This window comes from Fibroporia radiculosa, assembly GCF_000313525.1.
Source record: "Fibroporia radiculosa TFFH 294 genomic supercontigs, scaffold13136, whole genome shotgun sequence".
NCBI lineage: Eukaryota > Fungi > Basidiomycota > Agaricomycetes > Polyporales > Fibroporiaceae > Fibroporia > Fibroporia radiculosa.
This window is the reverse complement of record NW_012133481.1, coordinates 25,714-40,726: the sequence shown is the minus strand read 5'-3', so window position 1 is coordinate 40,726 and position 15,013 is coordinate 25,714. Positions and strand designations below refer to the sequence as shown.

The 15,013-nt window shown below is 52.6% G+C and overlaps 4 protein-coding genes across 4 annotated transcripts; 2 read left to right on the top strand and 2 right to left on the bottom strand.

Annotated features, from left to right (window-relative positions):
- Positions 1–69: 69 nt before the first annotated feature.
- FIBRA_07486 (uncharacterized protein) lies at positions 70–1,415 on the top strand (the record flags this gene model as incomplete). The annotated part of the gene is made up of 2 exons (XM_012329167.1): positions 70–1,309; positions 1,345–1,415. The coding sequence occupies 2 exons, from the start codon at positions 70–72 to the stop codon at positions 1,413–1,415; spliced, it is 1,311 nt and encodes a 436-aa protein (XP_012184557.1).
- A 2,840-nt stretch (positions 1,416–4,255) lies between these two features.
- On the bottom strand, positions 4,256–5,868 carry FIBRA_07485 (uncharacterized protein; the record flags this gene model as incomplete). Its single annotated transcript, XM_012329166.1, has 5 exons — positions 4,256–4,489; positions 5,247–5,265; positions 5,321–5,393; positions 5,446–5,452; positions 5,680–5,868. The coding sequence occupies 5 exons, from the start codon at positions 5,866–5,868 to the stop codon at positions 4,256–4,258; spliced, it is 522 nt and encodes a 173-aa protein (XP_012184556.1).
- A 3,746-nt stretch (positions 5,869–9,614) lies between these two features.
- On the bottom strand, positions 9,615–12,275 carry FIBRA_07484 (uncharacterized protein; the record flags this gene model as incomplete). Its single annotated transcript, XM_012329165.1, has 6 exons — positions 9,615–10,843; positions 10,892–10,973; positions 11,025–11,081; positions 11,133–11,174; positions 11,225–11,885; positions 11,941–12,275. 6 exons carry the CDS (start codon positions 12,273–12,275, stop codon positions 9,615–9,617), a joined length of 2,406 nt encoding a protein of 801 aa, XP_012184555.1.
- A 2,031-nt stretch (positions 12,276–14,306) lies between these two features.
- Positions 14,307–15,009, top strand: FIBRA_07483 (uncharacterized protein; the record flags this gene model as incomplete). The annotated part of the gene is made up of 5 exons (XM_012329164.1): positions 14,307–14,435; positions 14,494–14,535; positions 14,587–14,755; positions 14,806–14,924; positions 14,968–15,009. The coding sequence occupies 5 exons, from the start codon at positions 14,307–14,309 to the stop codon at positions 15,007–15,009; spliced, it is 501 nt and encodes a 166-aa protein (XP_012184554.1).
- Between the last annotated feature and the right edge of the window lie 4 nt (positions 15,010–15,013).

Sequence of the window (15,013 nt, the reverse complement as noted above, 5' to 3'; positions counted from 1 at the left end):
GGCGCAGTAACCCCCCCCCCCTCCCTCCCTCACATTCATGCTGATAGTTTCAGCGATTCTAGCAAATCAATGGTCCCATATCGTCAGAAAACTGGGCACGGTTCCATTATTATGCGCGTAATTCGTACCGCTGTCGTCAGGTCCATAGACGCAAGGATTTGGACACCAAGTCTCCTCACCTTGCACAAGAATCAAGGAAAACGCCCTCTGCTGCCTTCTCTTCAAGACCTTGTCTGGGATCAAAAGCTCAATCTAAAACCCTCCTTCTCTGTCCTCCTTCTCTTCATACCCTCAACGCTTCGTACTCTCCGACTGTGGCTCATTGGTGGGTATAGGTTTTCGCATGAATACATACGTAGGATAGAGTCTACTTTAGCGGGGTTGTTGCAGAGCCTCCAATCTCAAGCGCCATCTTTGGTGGCATACACTTTGCGACCGTTCAAGACATTCCAAACATGGCCTCCACAGGCTTCTGTATCGTTCGTGGCCCACCACAACTTATGCCGCATACACCTCGCGCACTCCGTCTCGATTAGATCACTCATCCTACGCGCGCTCAGCACGCTTGAACATCTAGTTGTTCTCAGAGTCATGCACCTCACTGTGGAAGGCGATGAGCAGCTATCCCCTTTCTCTTATCCCTTCTTGTCTGAATTTTCCACGTCTGGAGATATCAAAGCACTCACGACGTTCTTCACACATGTTTCTTTCCCTAAGATCGAACGTCTCTCTCTGTGGGAGGCTGTCGCAACACGGGCTGTCCTACGAGCCGAAATGCATCACGAATGGCTTTCGATACTGCAAAACGCATGCTCGGATAGTATCCAAATGTTACACATCCACGTCCGAACACATCCCAGCCTTGGAAATATTGACCGAGTGCCAGTACGGTGTGATCTTCTCGCCATTATTCGCCCTCTCTTTGCTATGTATGGCCTACGCGATTTGCGTTTCACAATTTCGCACCCAAAGGCACTGTTCTCCGTTACCGACCGCGATATTCGAGACATGGCAAGCGCGTGGCCGGGGATGACGACTCTTACTCTTGATTACAACAGTGGACCCACGCTACCCACCATCTCTTCCCTGCAATATTTCGCCCAACTTTGTCCCGATCTCGAATCGCTGCACATGAGCGCATTTAGAATGGAGCTTTCATCGCCCCTCCTCGCGGATGGGACGACCATGAACTCGAATAAGCTGCAGAATATCAGCTTCAGGCGACTGACAGGCAAGAACCGAAGAATTACAGACCAAACTGAGATGGCGCTGTTTCTCTTCAGAACATTTCCTCTTCTAGATAGCGATAGTATGCTAACCTGTTGTTCAAAACGCCGCTATAAGGATTGGAGAAATGTGCTTTCCAAAATCGCCAAATATCAGTCCAAGAGGAGGGCGTTGCCATGATGAAGTGAAGGAGATCAGTCTACTGTACGTCTCAACGACTCGGCCAGAGTAGAAAGCTTGCTGAGAAATCTCGATGGTAATCTACAGAACGACCATCTGTAGGACAATGCCACTGAAAGGAAGGCAAAGCGACATACGTGCACATCTATCTCGGACAGGACCGTATTGTATCTCGTGTACTGAACCTCGTGTAGTACCACTCCAAAAAGTCTTTCTTCTCAGTAATCTATATCTTCCCTGAGGTGAATTGCGTTTCAAAGGGAAAGAAAACAGCTGGACTCGCCTCCATTGCCAGGTATATCGTCTGAGTCATACTTGGTCGCGACGCGTCGAACGCGTGACGTCACGCGTTTTCCCACAAGTAAGTTACCCTGTGAAGCGCTTCGTTACTTTGATCACACCCATCGACACCTCAAACACACGGATGCATTTTTATATCCCTGAATTCGGATATCTATGTCTTTACTTGGCGCGAACACCACTATACTGGTGGCGCATCAGAACATAAAGGCGACCTCACTGTATCCAAAATCTTCAAACTCGATGCTTACTCGGAACAACATGCAAGTGAACCGCTCGAGACCAGTTGTAATTTGTGGAAGCCCTACTGAAGGTTCTACCTGTCTCAAATGTGCGACGCAGCAGCGCACATCTTCACAGGTGCAGGTATAGCAATTGCGCCATTTCGTTCCATATTATTCATCCGCCTTGGTTTCTAGAAATCTCACCATCTGACACTACTTCCTGCGCTCACGTACGAACGTAAGGGCAATGAGTATGGTACGACTCGGTTTTATTAAAGCTCTCTTCTGACCAATTGCCTGCAGCAGTTTCAATTGCGTTGGTCCTCTGCAAGTCACTAGGTCTTCCCGGTTTAATCCACGCCTGGTCCACGCGGCACACACGCTCCGGACTCGCTGAAGAAGCAGGGAACCATCCCTCTCGTGCAAGGGGCATTGTGCGGGACTGATATTTACTGGCGTATTACGTTCAGGTTCCCGAACTGCAACGCATCGACGACCAGGATCACATGGAAACCGATCATCGTCTTCAAATCGGAAGCGGGGGACGGTGGCACGGACACCTTTGATATCTCATCAATGCTTGGACAGCAGCGACCATCATCACCCAGGGTCCTTGCAAGGGGAGCTAGACCCTGCACACGTTCATGTTGCGTGTCGAGAGGAGTACTGCTCGATGTGGTCCCGGCGCCTTGTTCCCAGATCATTGAACATTCAGTTCAAGCACTCAGATACTCTCATTCGATAGGTGGCGTGGGGAGGCCTCGCCCAATGACCACGTTTGGCTCATCGATGAGACGATGGGTCATCAAAGCTGAATGCATTGATCGCTTCTATACCGGTCTGTCACATCGATTCTTTTCATCGCGACCTCACTGTCTCCGTCCATCTTGGCACTGGTACACCACATGTCTGGACGACCGCACAGGGCTGTGCCCATGTGACATGTGGTTTGGATTAGAAGATGGACGATGTACGTCGCATAGGGAAGACCGCGGTGAGTGGTTGCATTAGTCACCGGCAGTGCGACTATCAACTTCTTATATTGGTCAAGCTACACGGTTCGTCAGTCTGGGTTGCCCCATTCCTGTTGAAGAAGCTAACAAACTCGAGCACTTCCAAATTGGACGTAAGCTGCGGGAGTTTACATGAAATGAAGGCCGCGGTAAGCGTCCTCGTGTATCTGTTTCATCTCGAACGCGTTCGAAGTCTATGTGCACATACAGATGGACGGATGTGGTAAGTTTGATGTCTCTATCTCCTTGTAAATGGATCAAAATTCAAATTCCAAGCTTAATAGATGGACGCTGTGTTCAATTCCGTTCATTATGAGACCGCTGTCTTTCATTTCTGAAGTTTCCAGAACGCACTGGTCCAGCTAGAGCCGACGCCAATTCTGTATCTTGGCCGCATTCTGCAGACCGAGGCTGTTCTCGGGGCTGAAAGGGGTTGCACTGAAGTCGAGCCTGCCTATCATGCAGACTCAGCACGGTCACATTGTGCCCAGAACGTCCCCCGGGCGCGTGATGTCTGATTTTGCACTCAGGCTGAATCTCCCGACTCAGTCTTCCAACAGCTTGATGGGTTGAACTCCCCTAACATCTGATCGGTTTGGCGCAACGTGTACACCCCTCTTCTAGTCCTAAGCCACTTAAGATGTCGTCAGTCACCCGCGGCGCTTGTTTTCACCGCAAGAACAAGAGGGGAAATTAGTTTAAATGTATCCGCAAAGGGCTGATTCGAAACTCTCCGCATGCGACAGGAGGCCAAAATTGCGTATGCAGGAACTGATCGCGAATCTCGTGTCGAACAAACGATCGTAGAATCAGTAGTACTGCTCTCACTAAACATGCAAAACAAGAAAACACAGAACGAGGTGTGAGAGAAAAAGACAGAGAACGTAGACGTCGTTACGGACGGCACATGACGGGCGGGCGTACGTAGGTAGCAGCGAGCTATATAGGGCAGGCAGTGTCCAGTCCGAGACGATACGGTAGGGTACGATATGATAGACGACGATGGTGATAGTAACGGTCATGACGATGGGGGTTATGACAATAAGCAAGCGCAGCGCAGGCGCGATATACATACATGGCGCAATGTAAAGGACAGTCAGGCAGCAACCAAGGCCTGCAGCGAGTCAGTACTAGTCAGTTACGCACACTATCAGCGAAAATGCGAGTTCGAAACGACTGACGGTCAAAGGTGCGCAGCGAGCGGCGACATCCGTCCAGCGGGCTACACACGGATCGACCACCACCACACGCGAAGCACAGCATCCACGCGCAGATCCATCTCCACAGCTACAGCTGGTCGCAAGTCTGGGCTCAGCAGATCACACAGCACTTGTTGCCCTCCCAGTCGCGGCTCCCACTGCGGCTGCCCTTCCGCTCGTGCGTCGGGACGTGTGTGGGCACGCCCTCGCGCATGAGCATACTCGCGCGGGTCGCAGCCTCAAAGACGTCGTCAACACCCTCGATTTTCAATGCACTGCACTCCTTGTATCCGCGTGCACCGATAGCTTGCGCGACACGTTCCGCTTCAGCACGGGAGACGTAATTCTGCGAAGAGGGCGAGCCTGAGTGGAGAGGCGATGGAGAACGCATCGATCGGAAAGGAGTAAGATGGATCGTCATCAGTATCTACGGCCTTGAGCGGGGTGGACACGAACGTACCTTCCGGCGGTCGAAGATCTGATTTGCATCCAACGAGGATCACAGGGATGGTGGGGCCACAGATCGAGCGGACTTCTTCTATCCACTATGCGCATCCGGGAACACGCGGGTGAAAAAAAAAGAAAAGCAGTACTGTCAGTCTTGGCGAGCGACAACGCAAACGACGGGACAGCGACATGCCTTGACGGTAACATTGTCCAGAGAGTCAGGAGTGTCAATAGCAAATGCGATGAGAATAACATGTGATTTGGAGTAGGACATTGGTCGCAAGCGCTGTCAGAAGAGAATCCCCGTTCCAAAATGTCGCATCGCATCCGTAGGCGGTAGCAGAGGCACGACGACAAAGCGACATGGGGGAACACACAACAACGAGACGAGCGAGCCGAGGTTGCGCCGGGAGAAACACAAGCGTGCCGAAATCAGAACCGCAGAACGAGACCACGCATCATGTGCAAGCGGGAGTCGAGGAGCAGAAAATGACGCAACGTCGCCACGTTCCGCGTAATCAGCCGGGTAAGCGGGGTCGAGAACGAGTCGGGAGCAAAGGTAATGGTGACGATTGCGAAAGCGAGTCATCAAAAATAGGGTAAGGCAGGTTCCAGGGTCAGATCTCACGCGGAAAAGGGCAGACAGAAGCGCGTACCTCGTATTCTTCTTGACCGCTAGATATACGGTAAGCAAGATGAAAGAAGAAAGGAAAATGAGGCGTGGACGCACGCAGTATCCCACAGCGCGAGCTGTACGGGCTTGCCGTCTAACCTAATCTCAGCGACATAGTTTTCGAAGATTGCTGCGCGCAGAGTGTTGTCAGGAAAGTGAAAGTAGAATCACCCTGAACTTACTTGGTTGCTGCAAGAAAGAGGTGGCGTGAGCATATTCGTAAGGAAAATTGAGATGACGAGATTGAGAAACGAGCCGAAAGCGAAAAACATCGTAGTAAGGGAACGGTAAAGAAGAAGCTGGATTAAAATAGAATACAAAGACTCACATATTCCTTGGGAAACTCGCCGAGTGCGAACGAACACAGCAATGACGTCTTGCCGCATGCACCTACAAGTAGCGACGCCGCAACATACATCAAGAGGGTTCACCAGGTTCCATTGCAGTCGCATGTGTAACAAAGGCGTCAGATACAACGAGCCGAGACCCATAGCAGAGCAATTGACGATGAGCGACGGAGCGGCGGGGAGAGAAGAGCCAGGGATGGGCAGTACGCGTAAAGTTAGCGAAAACGGGGGTATGAGAGGGTAAAAGAGACGTGCCATCGCCGACAATGACCAGCTTTCTCCGAATCTGGATGTCGAAGCGGGATGAGGAAAACAAAGGAGAAGAGGGCTGGCGTGAGCACGCACCAGGTTTTGTGAAGCCATGGGCGCGACGCAGGAATGAATTTGGCCGTCGCAGACGAGATGCGTACCAGCGAGGGGGTGTCAAGAACGAGCCTCGGAGCTGTTGACAGCGTCGACGAGAAGGTGTAAGACGATGAGAAGAGCGGAAAGAGGGAGGAGGTGAGAGATAGGACAGGATTAGGCGAGGAGGGGACACATGAATCGCACTAAAATGGAACGAGCCGGAGGTCCCGCCGATGCCAGGAATCGACTATTATTACGTAATGAGGCGGTCCACGGTCCATCCCGCCCGCTTTTCGCATCCCGCCTCCGGCGCCGACGCTGTCCCCGACGCCGGTGTCCGCCCTGGGGCCGCCGCTGATGATCTCCGCTCAAACGTGCCGACGCATACCGCGCTGTCGTCCACCACTCGCTCACCGCAGGCCGCCCCCTATGGGGGCCGTTGTGGCTGATGCCGGGTTGATGTGCGTATCAGCCGCCGCCTCGCGTGTTCGAGCACTCCACAGAGCTGCTTGTTGGACTGCCACTGACAGTTGCGCCATATGTTCTCCCAGACCGCAGCTTCGCTTCAGCTCTTCCTCCGTCCCAATTTCTCATCCTCTTCCCGTCGCCCCGGACGCTGGCGCTGTGTCGCTACTGTCCGCCACGGTATTGTCCCTTTGTATACGACGTTCACACCCACCACATCGACGAACACTGATCGCTTGTGTGCACTCTCAGGCTATCGCCCGCTGTCCTTCCCGCCAACAGACTCCTGGCCTTCTTTGCGCACGATGTACACGCGGTGATGGACAGATACCACTGAAGCCCGGTTTCTCTTCTCTTCAAGTTTTCCTGATCTCCTTGGTCCGGACCGGCAGTATCCTCCTCTCGAGGGCTTTGGCCGCCCTAACTCTTCAACCCGATCCCGGCGCGTCTTCCATGTATCTATATTCCAATTCCCGAGGTAGCGGGTCACAATTGCTGTCAAAATGCTAAACGCTGTGCAGCGCGCTCTCCGACATGGGCGGCGTGCTGGCGCGATATGTACTATACACGCTTCTCTCATATTTGTTATTACTAGCTCAGCAATGAATTCTTCAATGAAGGTTCGGATTCCCCTCCATTACCCCCTGCGGCATTAGCGTGCCTGAGACCTGTCTTCGTTCAGAGCCACTCCTACCAATTCGTCAAAGCGCTGAGCCCATTTCCTCACGGCTAGCCGAACACTATCTCATCCATGATACTAGTTATGCGTCATTCCTCCAGAGTGCGACACTAGTACAGTGGTACAATCACACAGTACATAACGGCGCAACATGCCAATCAGATTGACCAAATTGGTCACGCGCGTTTCACTCGCCCCTCACAGCGGTGAGTAACTGTGGGCTTTAGCCGTCTTCCTAGTCAGTGTTACGACTACGACACATAGGCACCATCGGACTAGTCCGCTCGTACAACGATTCCGCGATCGGGAAGACGGGCACACGGAAAATATCACCATTCTGGTACGATAATCGCCCACCTAGAAATTTGAGTTCCCCACCACGGCTTGCACTCTCCGCTCGTGATACATGTAGATTTACGTCTCTCTTCCTCACTGATGGACGTATTTGAGCGACAGGGGCTGCGTACTGTGTCTAGTCTTCACACCGCAACTTCTTCTGGGCTCGCTCATGCGGCTAGCACTGCTCTACATCCACGGCAATTGCACGGACGATTCCCACCACACAAACAACATCCGCTCACCTTCTGCTCCTCCGTCTTCTATCCCCCGTCATCTATAGTCAAACAATCTCTTCTTTGCCAGTTAACTCTTGGGGGCATGAGTTTCTACGGTGCTCCTTTGCCATCTGCTGCTCTGTCATCTCGTCTTTCTGTCGTCGTGCAGGTGGCACGGGTGCTCATGCACTCTACCGTCACAGCAGTCGAGCACGAGGCTTGACCTTGCCGCTACAATCTGTCACTTCGTTTCTGTGTAGCACTAGAGCTCAGAAACCGCCCATAGGTCGGACGCCGAAGGAGCCGCTGCTGTTGCAGTATATTTTGGTGGCCTACCGCGAGCACTACGCGCGGACATGGGAACTCTGCCAGTCTAGCCGGCAGAAACTTACAGACACGCCCCGCCGACCCTTCACGATTGCATACCACCCAGCTCCCCGGCGCTCATACATTACATTTACGAGCACTCGGCTATCCCCATGATCCCCCCGCGCGAGACTCCTCACGTCCATTCGTGGCACCGCCTGGCGAAGAGGAAGAGCGTGTACCTCTCCCCGTCTCGTAAGTGTCACACCGCAAGCTTGCAGCGTTTCAGCAGGCATGGACGGAAATGTCGGCAATAGCTGTGCGGCAGGCGGTACGGCAGCATAGTTGCGTATGGTAGGCCATTTGATTTGTACTCCCCTCCGTTCTCGGCACTCGATACGTCCTGTTCTTCCCTACCTCAGCCCTCCCCCTCCACCCCCCACCGCGCTGCTTCTCATCTTCGTCTCACATGGGTTTTTAGGGTGGACAGTCTTGTTGGGTGCGTGCGTGCACGAAAGCTTGTGAAGGCTGCTGCACGCCTCGATCGTTGGCCGCTACACCGCCTCCAAAATTTCCTCACACGAGCAGGACAGCCATCTGCAGCTTCATATTCCGTCCATTAAGGTCGCAACTTGGCTCTCATATTTGAGCGTGTGGAAAACCGTCTTCTGATACACGAGGAACGCCTCTCACCCCATTTGAAGGTCGCGCACTCAGCACCGGGGCAATTGTAAGCGCAACGCTGTAACCACACTACGAAGGGCAATTTATTTCAATCCGATATGGTGTAGTGGCTAACATTATCGCCTCTCACGCGATAGCCCGGGGTTCGATTCCCCGTGTCGGAATTTTTTCATCAGTGTTAGCCTCATAATTCCATGCTCCGAGCTCCCTTGGTCCGGTATTCTCCTACTTCTCAACCGGTCAACGTTCCTCCAGCGTGGGGCAACAAAGCTCTGCCCCGAATTTTAGCAGATTATGTGGTTTGGTTTCAATCAACTTGAATCAAGACTGTGTTTAGACTGCATATAGGTTGACATCCAATGCTACCTTTTTTTCAATTCTAATTCCCATCAATGTTCACGAGGGCCGAACCTTATGTAGACAGTAAAGACGTCATAGCGTACGTACTACAGTAGCACTCGCAATCGAAACAGAGCATTGAGGACACGGCCCGAGTTGGTGGGGCGTGACGAGCGTCGCTGAGGTACAGTAAGTCAATGCTACTTATGTCTTTTGTCGTTGCAATCTTATTTTCTACGCATATATGCAATGCGTTCATTGGATACGAGCAAGCATCCAGGTCAAGTTAAGCCTTTCCCAAGTTTCCACAGCGCTCAGGCTGAACTTGATTGACGGCCAAATCGGTGTTACTGGTGTTTACCAACTGCTCGCTTTCTCAATCTGATTTTCCACCGTCCGTAGGTATTTATTATATCATAGTAATATTGTCAAAGTTGTTGCTGAAAATACAAGCCGGGGAGGTTAGGAGGTATACAAGATATGACAGGATCAATATCAGTATGCACTAAAGTTACAGTGTAGGGTATTGATATATAGATGTAGGTGAAGCGAATTTCCATACAGCGCATTCATGAATCCCCGTATTGAACGGCCATCTTATCCTTCTGCGCGAGTCTCTCTAGAACTCATTCTCATGTCAAAGCCTCCCCCAATGACATCGTAGGCAAGGACCACAGCCGCACAGTACTGTCATCGGACGCAGACACAATGTGTTTACCAGTCGGTGAGAACAGCAGGTGACTGATGTTGTCGGTATGCCCATCGAACGACGCCAGGCGCTCCCCCGTCTTCGTATTCCACACTCGCACCGAATGGTCGTCCGCACCCGCACACACAAGCTCGCTGTTTGGCGAGAACGCCGCAGAGTTCGCGAGGCCTTCCCCTCCATCGATCGTCGCGATCGTCTCCGCGGTGTACGAGTCGCACACCTTTACGACCCGGTCACTCGCCACCGACATCACCTGCTTCCCGTCAGGCGAGAACGCGACTGCCCAGACAGAGCCCGTGTGCTCGCGCAGCGTAACAAGCTCATCACCCGTCTGCATATTCCAGATCCTGCAGCTCCCATCGTCCGAGCCTGTCGCCATGCGCCGCCCATCGGGCGCGAACGCCATCGAGTACACAACACCCTCGTGCCCCATCAGCTCAGCGAGTGGCGCGCCCGTCTTCCCGCACCACACCCGTACCAGACAATCCGCGCTCGCCGACACCAGCCGTTCGCCGTCGGGTGAGAACCGCACGAGCATCACCATCGTCTGGTGCGCGTTCGTGCTGTGCTTCTGCGTGCCCGTCGGTGCGTCCCACAGGCGCACGGTAAAGTCGACCGAGCCTGACGCGATAAGCTGCCCGCTCGGCGCGTACGCGACCGCGTCCACGAAGCCCGCGTGTCCCTCGAGCGTGCGCAGCCGGTGCCCCGATGCGACGTCCCACACTATCATCATCTTGTCCCACGAGCCGGAGACGAGCTCGCTCCCGTCAGGCGAGAACGCGAGCGAGCACACGCTGTTCGTGTGCTCCCGCAGGTCGTGCAGGAGCCGCCCGCTCGCGACCTCCCAGATGGCGACCGAGAAGTTCTCGAACCCCCCCGCGACGTACCGTCCGTCAGGCGAGAACGCGAGAGCAGAGACGCCCCCACGCTCTGCCCCTCCCGCGCTGGGCAAGACTGAGCCAGGTGCAGTGCGGTATTGAAACGATTCCTTTTTTGGCTCCTCGGCATCGGCATTGTCTGGCGGAATTGTATCGTCATCGCCATTGGGAGGTGTAGGGGACTCGGGTATCTCGCCGGTAGCTTCATGAGCTTCCTCTTCATGTGCATTCTGTCCTTCGTCTATGGGAATGTCTTCGAAAGACAACATGCCAACTGACGGACGAATAAGCAAGTTGCTCGAACACAGGATTCGATACTTACGGCCATCCTCGTTTACCTCTATGTTTGGTTTGAGATGTTGCAAGAAAGATCGAATGTCTTCTGGGAAATCTTCTTTATGTATCTACAGGACTATAAGCGTGTGCATGGATATCCAAGTGGAGGTGAGGCGCACTTCGCATAGTTTGTGGATATCGCGGTCGTTCGCAATGGCGCAATCTGAACTGGAGTTCTATTGCAGTAGCGTAAGGAAATGAATTGCATGGCAAATCCTCGATCGCACCTCGAGGATATAATCTAGCACAAACTCCACAGGATCATACGGCTAAGGACATTCAATAAAAGTTAACTCCCGCTAACGTGTGGAATACGTACCGTTGGTGGCGCGGGCACTTCCTCGACGCTATAATCATCATCGTCTGACGGATCTAGGTTCTGAGGCTCTGCGGCTGCCTCCATTTTCTTGATTCCCAAGAATCGTCTCTTCATTTTGTAGTAGTGCAAGAACACACATTGATTCATCTCGAGGACAGGAGTAGGAGCAGACGAGCTTTCCTCATGAGTTTGCTGCAACTGTTGCTGTTGCTGCTTCTTCTTCGACTTGTTGGACTTGGGCTTGCCAAACGGCGAACCGGACTGCGAGATCTGTTGGCGCTGAGCCTCAGGAGGACCGGAGCGGAAGGCGTAATGCCTAGACGTCGCACGCGCCATCTCTACTGAGATCCCCGCACCCGCTATACCTGCAAAGTTGCCGTCGATCGAGAGCTTCGCAGCGCGGCCTTCGTGCGTGATCGCCGCCACCGCCCACTGCGTCGTCTTTACCCAGCCACGGACAAACATGATGTCCTCCAGGGCGATATCGACATCGACCGTTTCTGAGGTCGCAAAGTCGTGCCAGCTCTGGAGGTTTCTGCTCATGTAGTTCGCCATCCTGCGGCTGGGGTGCAGCTCCTCGCGGGTGGCGGGATCCTTCACGATTAGACAGGCCCCCTGGTCTTCCGAACATTCAAAGTGGAATCCGACTTCGACTGCGTGTCTGGCGGAGTGTGCAGTGAGGCGATCGACGAGCAATAGAGAGATCGGATACGTACGCTTCAACATCTCCCCCGACCTTTGTCTTGCGCAAGCTGTTTGAACAGATCGGCCCTGCGGGTATCGCAGCCTCCTGCTTGTTGAGTCCGTACTCAGATTTTTGGAACGGCTGATAGGACTCCTTGTTCGGCACGCCGAACTCTTTGTTCACCAGATCGCCCGCTTTGCTCATCGCGTTGAACAGTCGATAGAATCCGCCGTGGCGCACATAGCCCACGTCTCCTAGAAGTACCTCACCGTGTTTAGTGGGCTCCGGAGACCATAGGGGAAAGCCCTCGCCACATCGAAACAGCTGCGTCGCGTAGACGACATCAGGACTGTTGATGGAGGTCATTGGCTCAAAAGTAGAGGTGGGTGAGAAATCAGGGCAGTCGTGGAGCGACTCTGAGGAGCAGTGATTCCCCGGATTATAAGCAGAAACGAAGCGCAGTGCCCCAGATACCTATGTGGTTTGTGGGCATGAGGCAGTGAGAGACGCCATGGCGGCAGTGTCGGTCCTTCGCCCGGCGGTCCCGGAATGGTACTCTACAAGACGTGTATATGTGCAGATGCTGGAATATCATCTGTACGTCGTCTCTGTCTGAAGTCCCGTTGCAACGCTTGCGGACAGAAGGAGACCGCAAAACAACCAGCGTCGAGCCGTCGGACTGTACTAGCAGATCACGGCGCCAGATTGATTGCCAGGAAGTAGAATTTGAGCGATTCGTTATCCAACATAAAGTACAGAGAGAAGAAATCGGTGAGAATTGTTATAGTCCGATGCGATGTTTGAAGATTCGAACACGCTAGGATCGAGCAAAATTCCAATCGGGACTATGGTAAGCGCCGGTTCAACAAGCTTATGCGAGAGAGAAACTCGCGCGCGCTCTACATAACAGTTTCTCTCCCGTTCTCGATCAGGAGCCTCGTCGCTGTAGCTGGCTTTAAGCGAGCACTCAACGTGTCTCGGTTCGTTGCTTAGCTGCCTTCAAGCTCGATGCATCTGTACAGATGACGACACGAAAATTGTACAACGGACTCGAGCTTAGAGTTCAACGCGGGGGAGAACTGACATTTGAGGGTGCCAGGTAGGCCTGGCGCTTATACAGCTACGGACTCAGCACGTCCTGAACTCAGAACATCTTGGTGTAAGAACCGCTGTCGAATTTCCGCTGAGTTATGAATACTGCGATCTGAATGAATATGCTACACCTCTCTTGATACCTTAATTCATTTCAAGAACTGACTGCAGCCAATAAACAACACGATCGATAACCTGTCCTGAATTTCTTGGATACTAATTGAGCTTTCACTTTGTCTTAGATTGCAGCTAGCGAACGCGAAGATGAGCATGAGTGCGAAGACTAAGTCAGCTCTTGTAGCCTCATCTGCGTTGTGTAGATCAAGTATCCTTTCACCTCACGACCTTGGAATTCTGTAGAATTCAGTATACGTTGGCACAATTCTGCTCATCTCTCAATATCTCGACAGTCATTGTACATCTGTGGTAATGAATTCTAGTAGTGGTATGCCCAACTCTGACTTTTTGAAATAGGTGGCATGTAGGCAAATAGGACTCAAATGTTCTAAGCCATTGGTCGCTAATTCCGGGAGAGCATCGACGACTCGGTCACCTTAATGGCTCGGATACATTTTGGACATTCCATCTTCCGAGTTTGGCACATTGTCTGTGTGCTCGCTGGACCAATTTTGTGATGAAGCTTGTAGGTGTTCATTTCTGTTGACGAACGAACAGGGATTTGGCTTACAACTACCAACGTACACAAATTCGAATTTGATCATTATGCACTAAGTTCTATGTCATAAGCCTAGTCACTTAGGCATCAGCATACTTCTTTAACAATTGTCTTCCGCAAGAATAACTTCTCGGGAAGGCTCTAGACCTCACTTGCCAGTGACGGAACAAAATGGGCATTCCCATGGTGTGCATCATCCAGCTGGGTAATCGGAAACGTGACCGCGTCTGATGGGCGCGTCGCGTTGAGCAAAGTTTTCGAAAAGACAACTCAAAATCTGGCCGGCAAAAGGTCAAGTCATCAGTTCGTCATGATTCATATCCTGCGGTAAGTCAGTGTCATGGCTACCAGCTCTTCGCAAGAAGACTTATGTACCTACAGAATTCGACACAGAAGACGCGTTCCTGGCCCGGCCCGCTCATGATCATGGAAACCGTTGCCTCCCCGAGAGAATAAAGGCACGATGGACTGGGTATGTGCTCTCATTCTGCGGTCTTTCTTTTCATTTGCTCTCCTTCTCTGTCTGGTGTCGTTGAACGGCCGTTCTGTTGGACCTAGTGTCGCCTTCATTCCGTTACAGTCAGCGCAGGCCAGCGACCACTTTCCTTTGAATTCTTCCCGAACTCAAGATGCTTTCCAAATCGTTTGTCCTGCACGTACTTTCTGCCTTTGCATTCTCCAAGCAGGTTTTGGCTCGTCCCGTTGTTGTCCCTCCACACTACGCTCGCGCCGCGGAGGTTAATACTGCGACTTGTGCTGTAAGTAGTCCATTCAGACACTGATCTACAAATACTCAGTTCCTCATCGGCCCATTAGGTCGTCACGGTAACCGTCAGTGACACGGCTCCCACGAGCACGGTAGGTCGATCGCTCTCGGTCCCGACATACTCCCATTTAACTGAATTTTAGGTGGCTGCCACTACGACTGCCTCGGCTACCGCTGCGACCTCAACACTCTCTTCATCCGTCATAGGCGACTTCGGCTCGTGCTCCGTGCCCGAGATCGAGTTTGGCACTGGCTTCGGCGGCAGGACAGAAACCGCGTTCCAACCCGTGAATCAGACATCTTACAATCACGGTAACTAGACAATCACAAGCGTTCTGCTGAGAATCTTACATAGTGATTAGGTTCCGCAGACAACATCGCTGTCATCACCTCCTTCATCTGTCTCGCCCTCACCAATACTTGCGGAGCGAATGCGCTGGCCAAGTCGACGTGCGCCACGGCCGCGTCTGCTGCAGCTAACGTAACTGCCCTTACGGGTGCACAAGCTGACGCCTTCAACGCAGTGTTCGGCATTGAGACCGATTTCGCTTCCGTTCCTGAAGTAAGTAA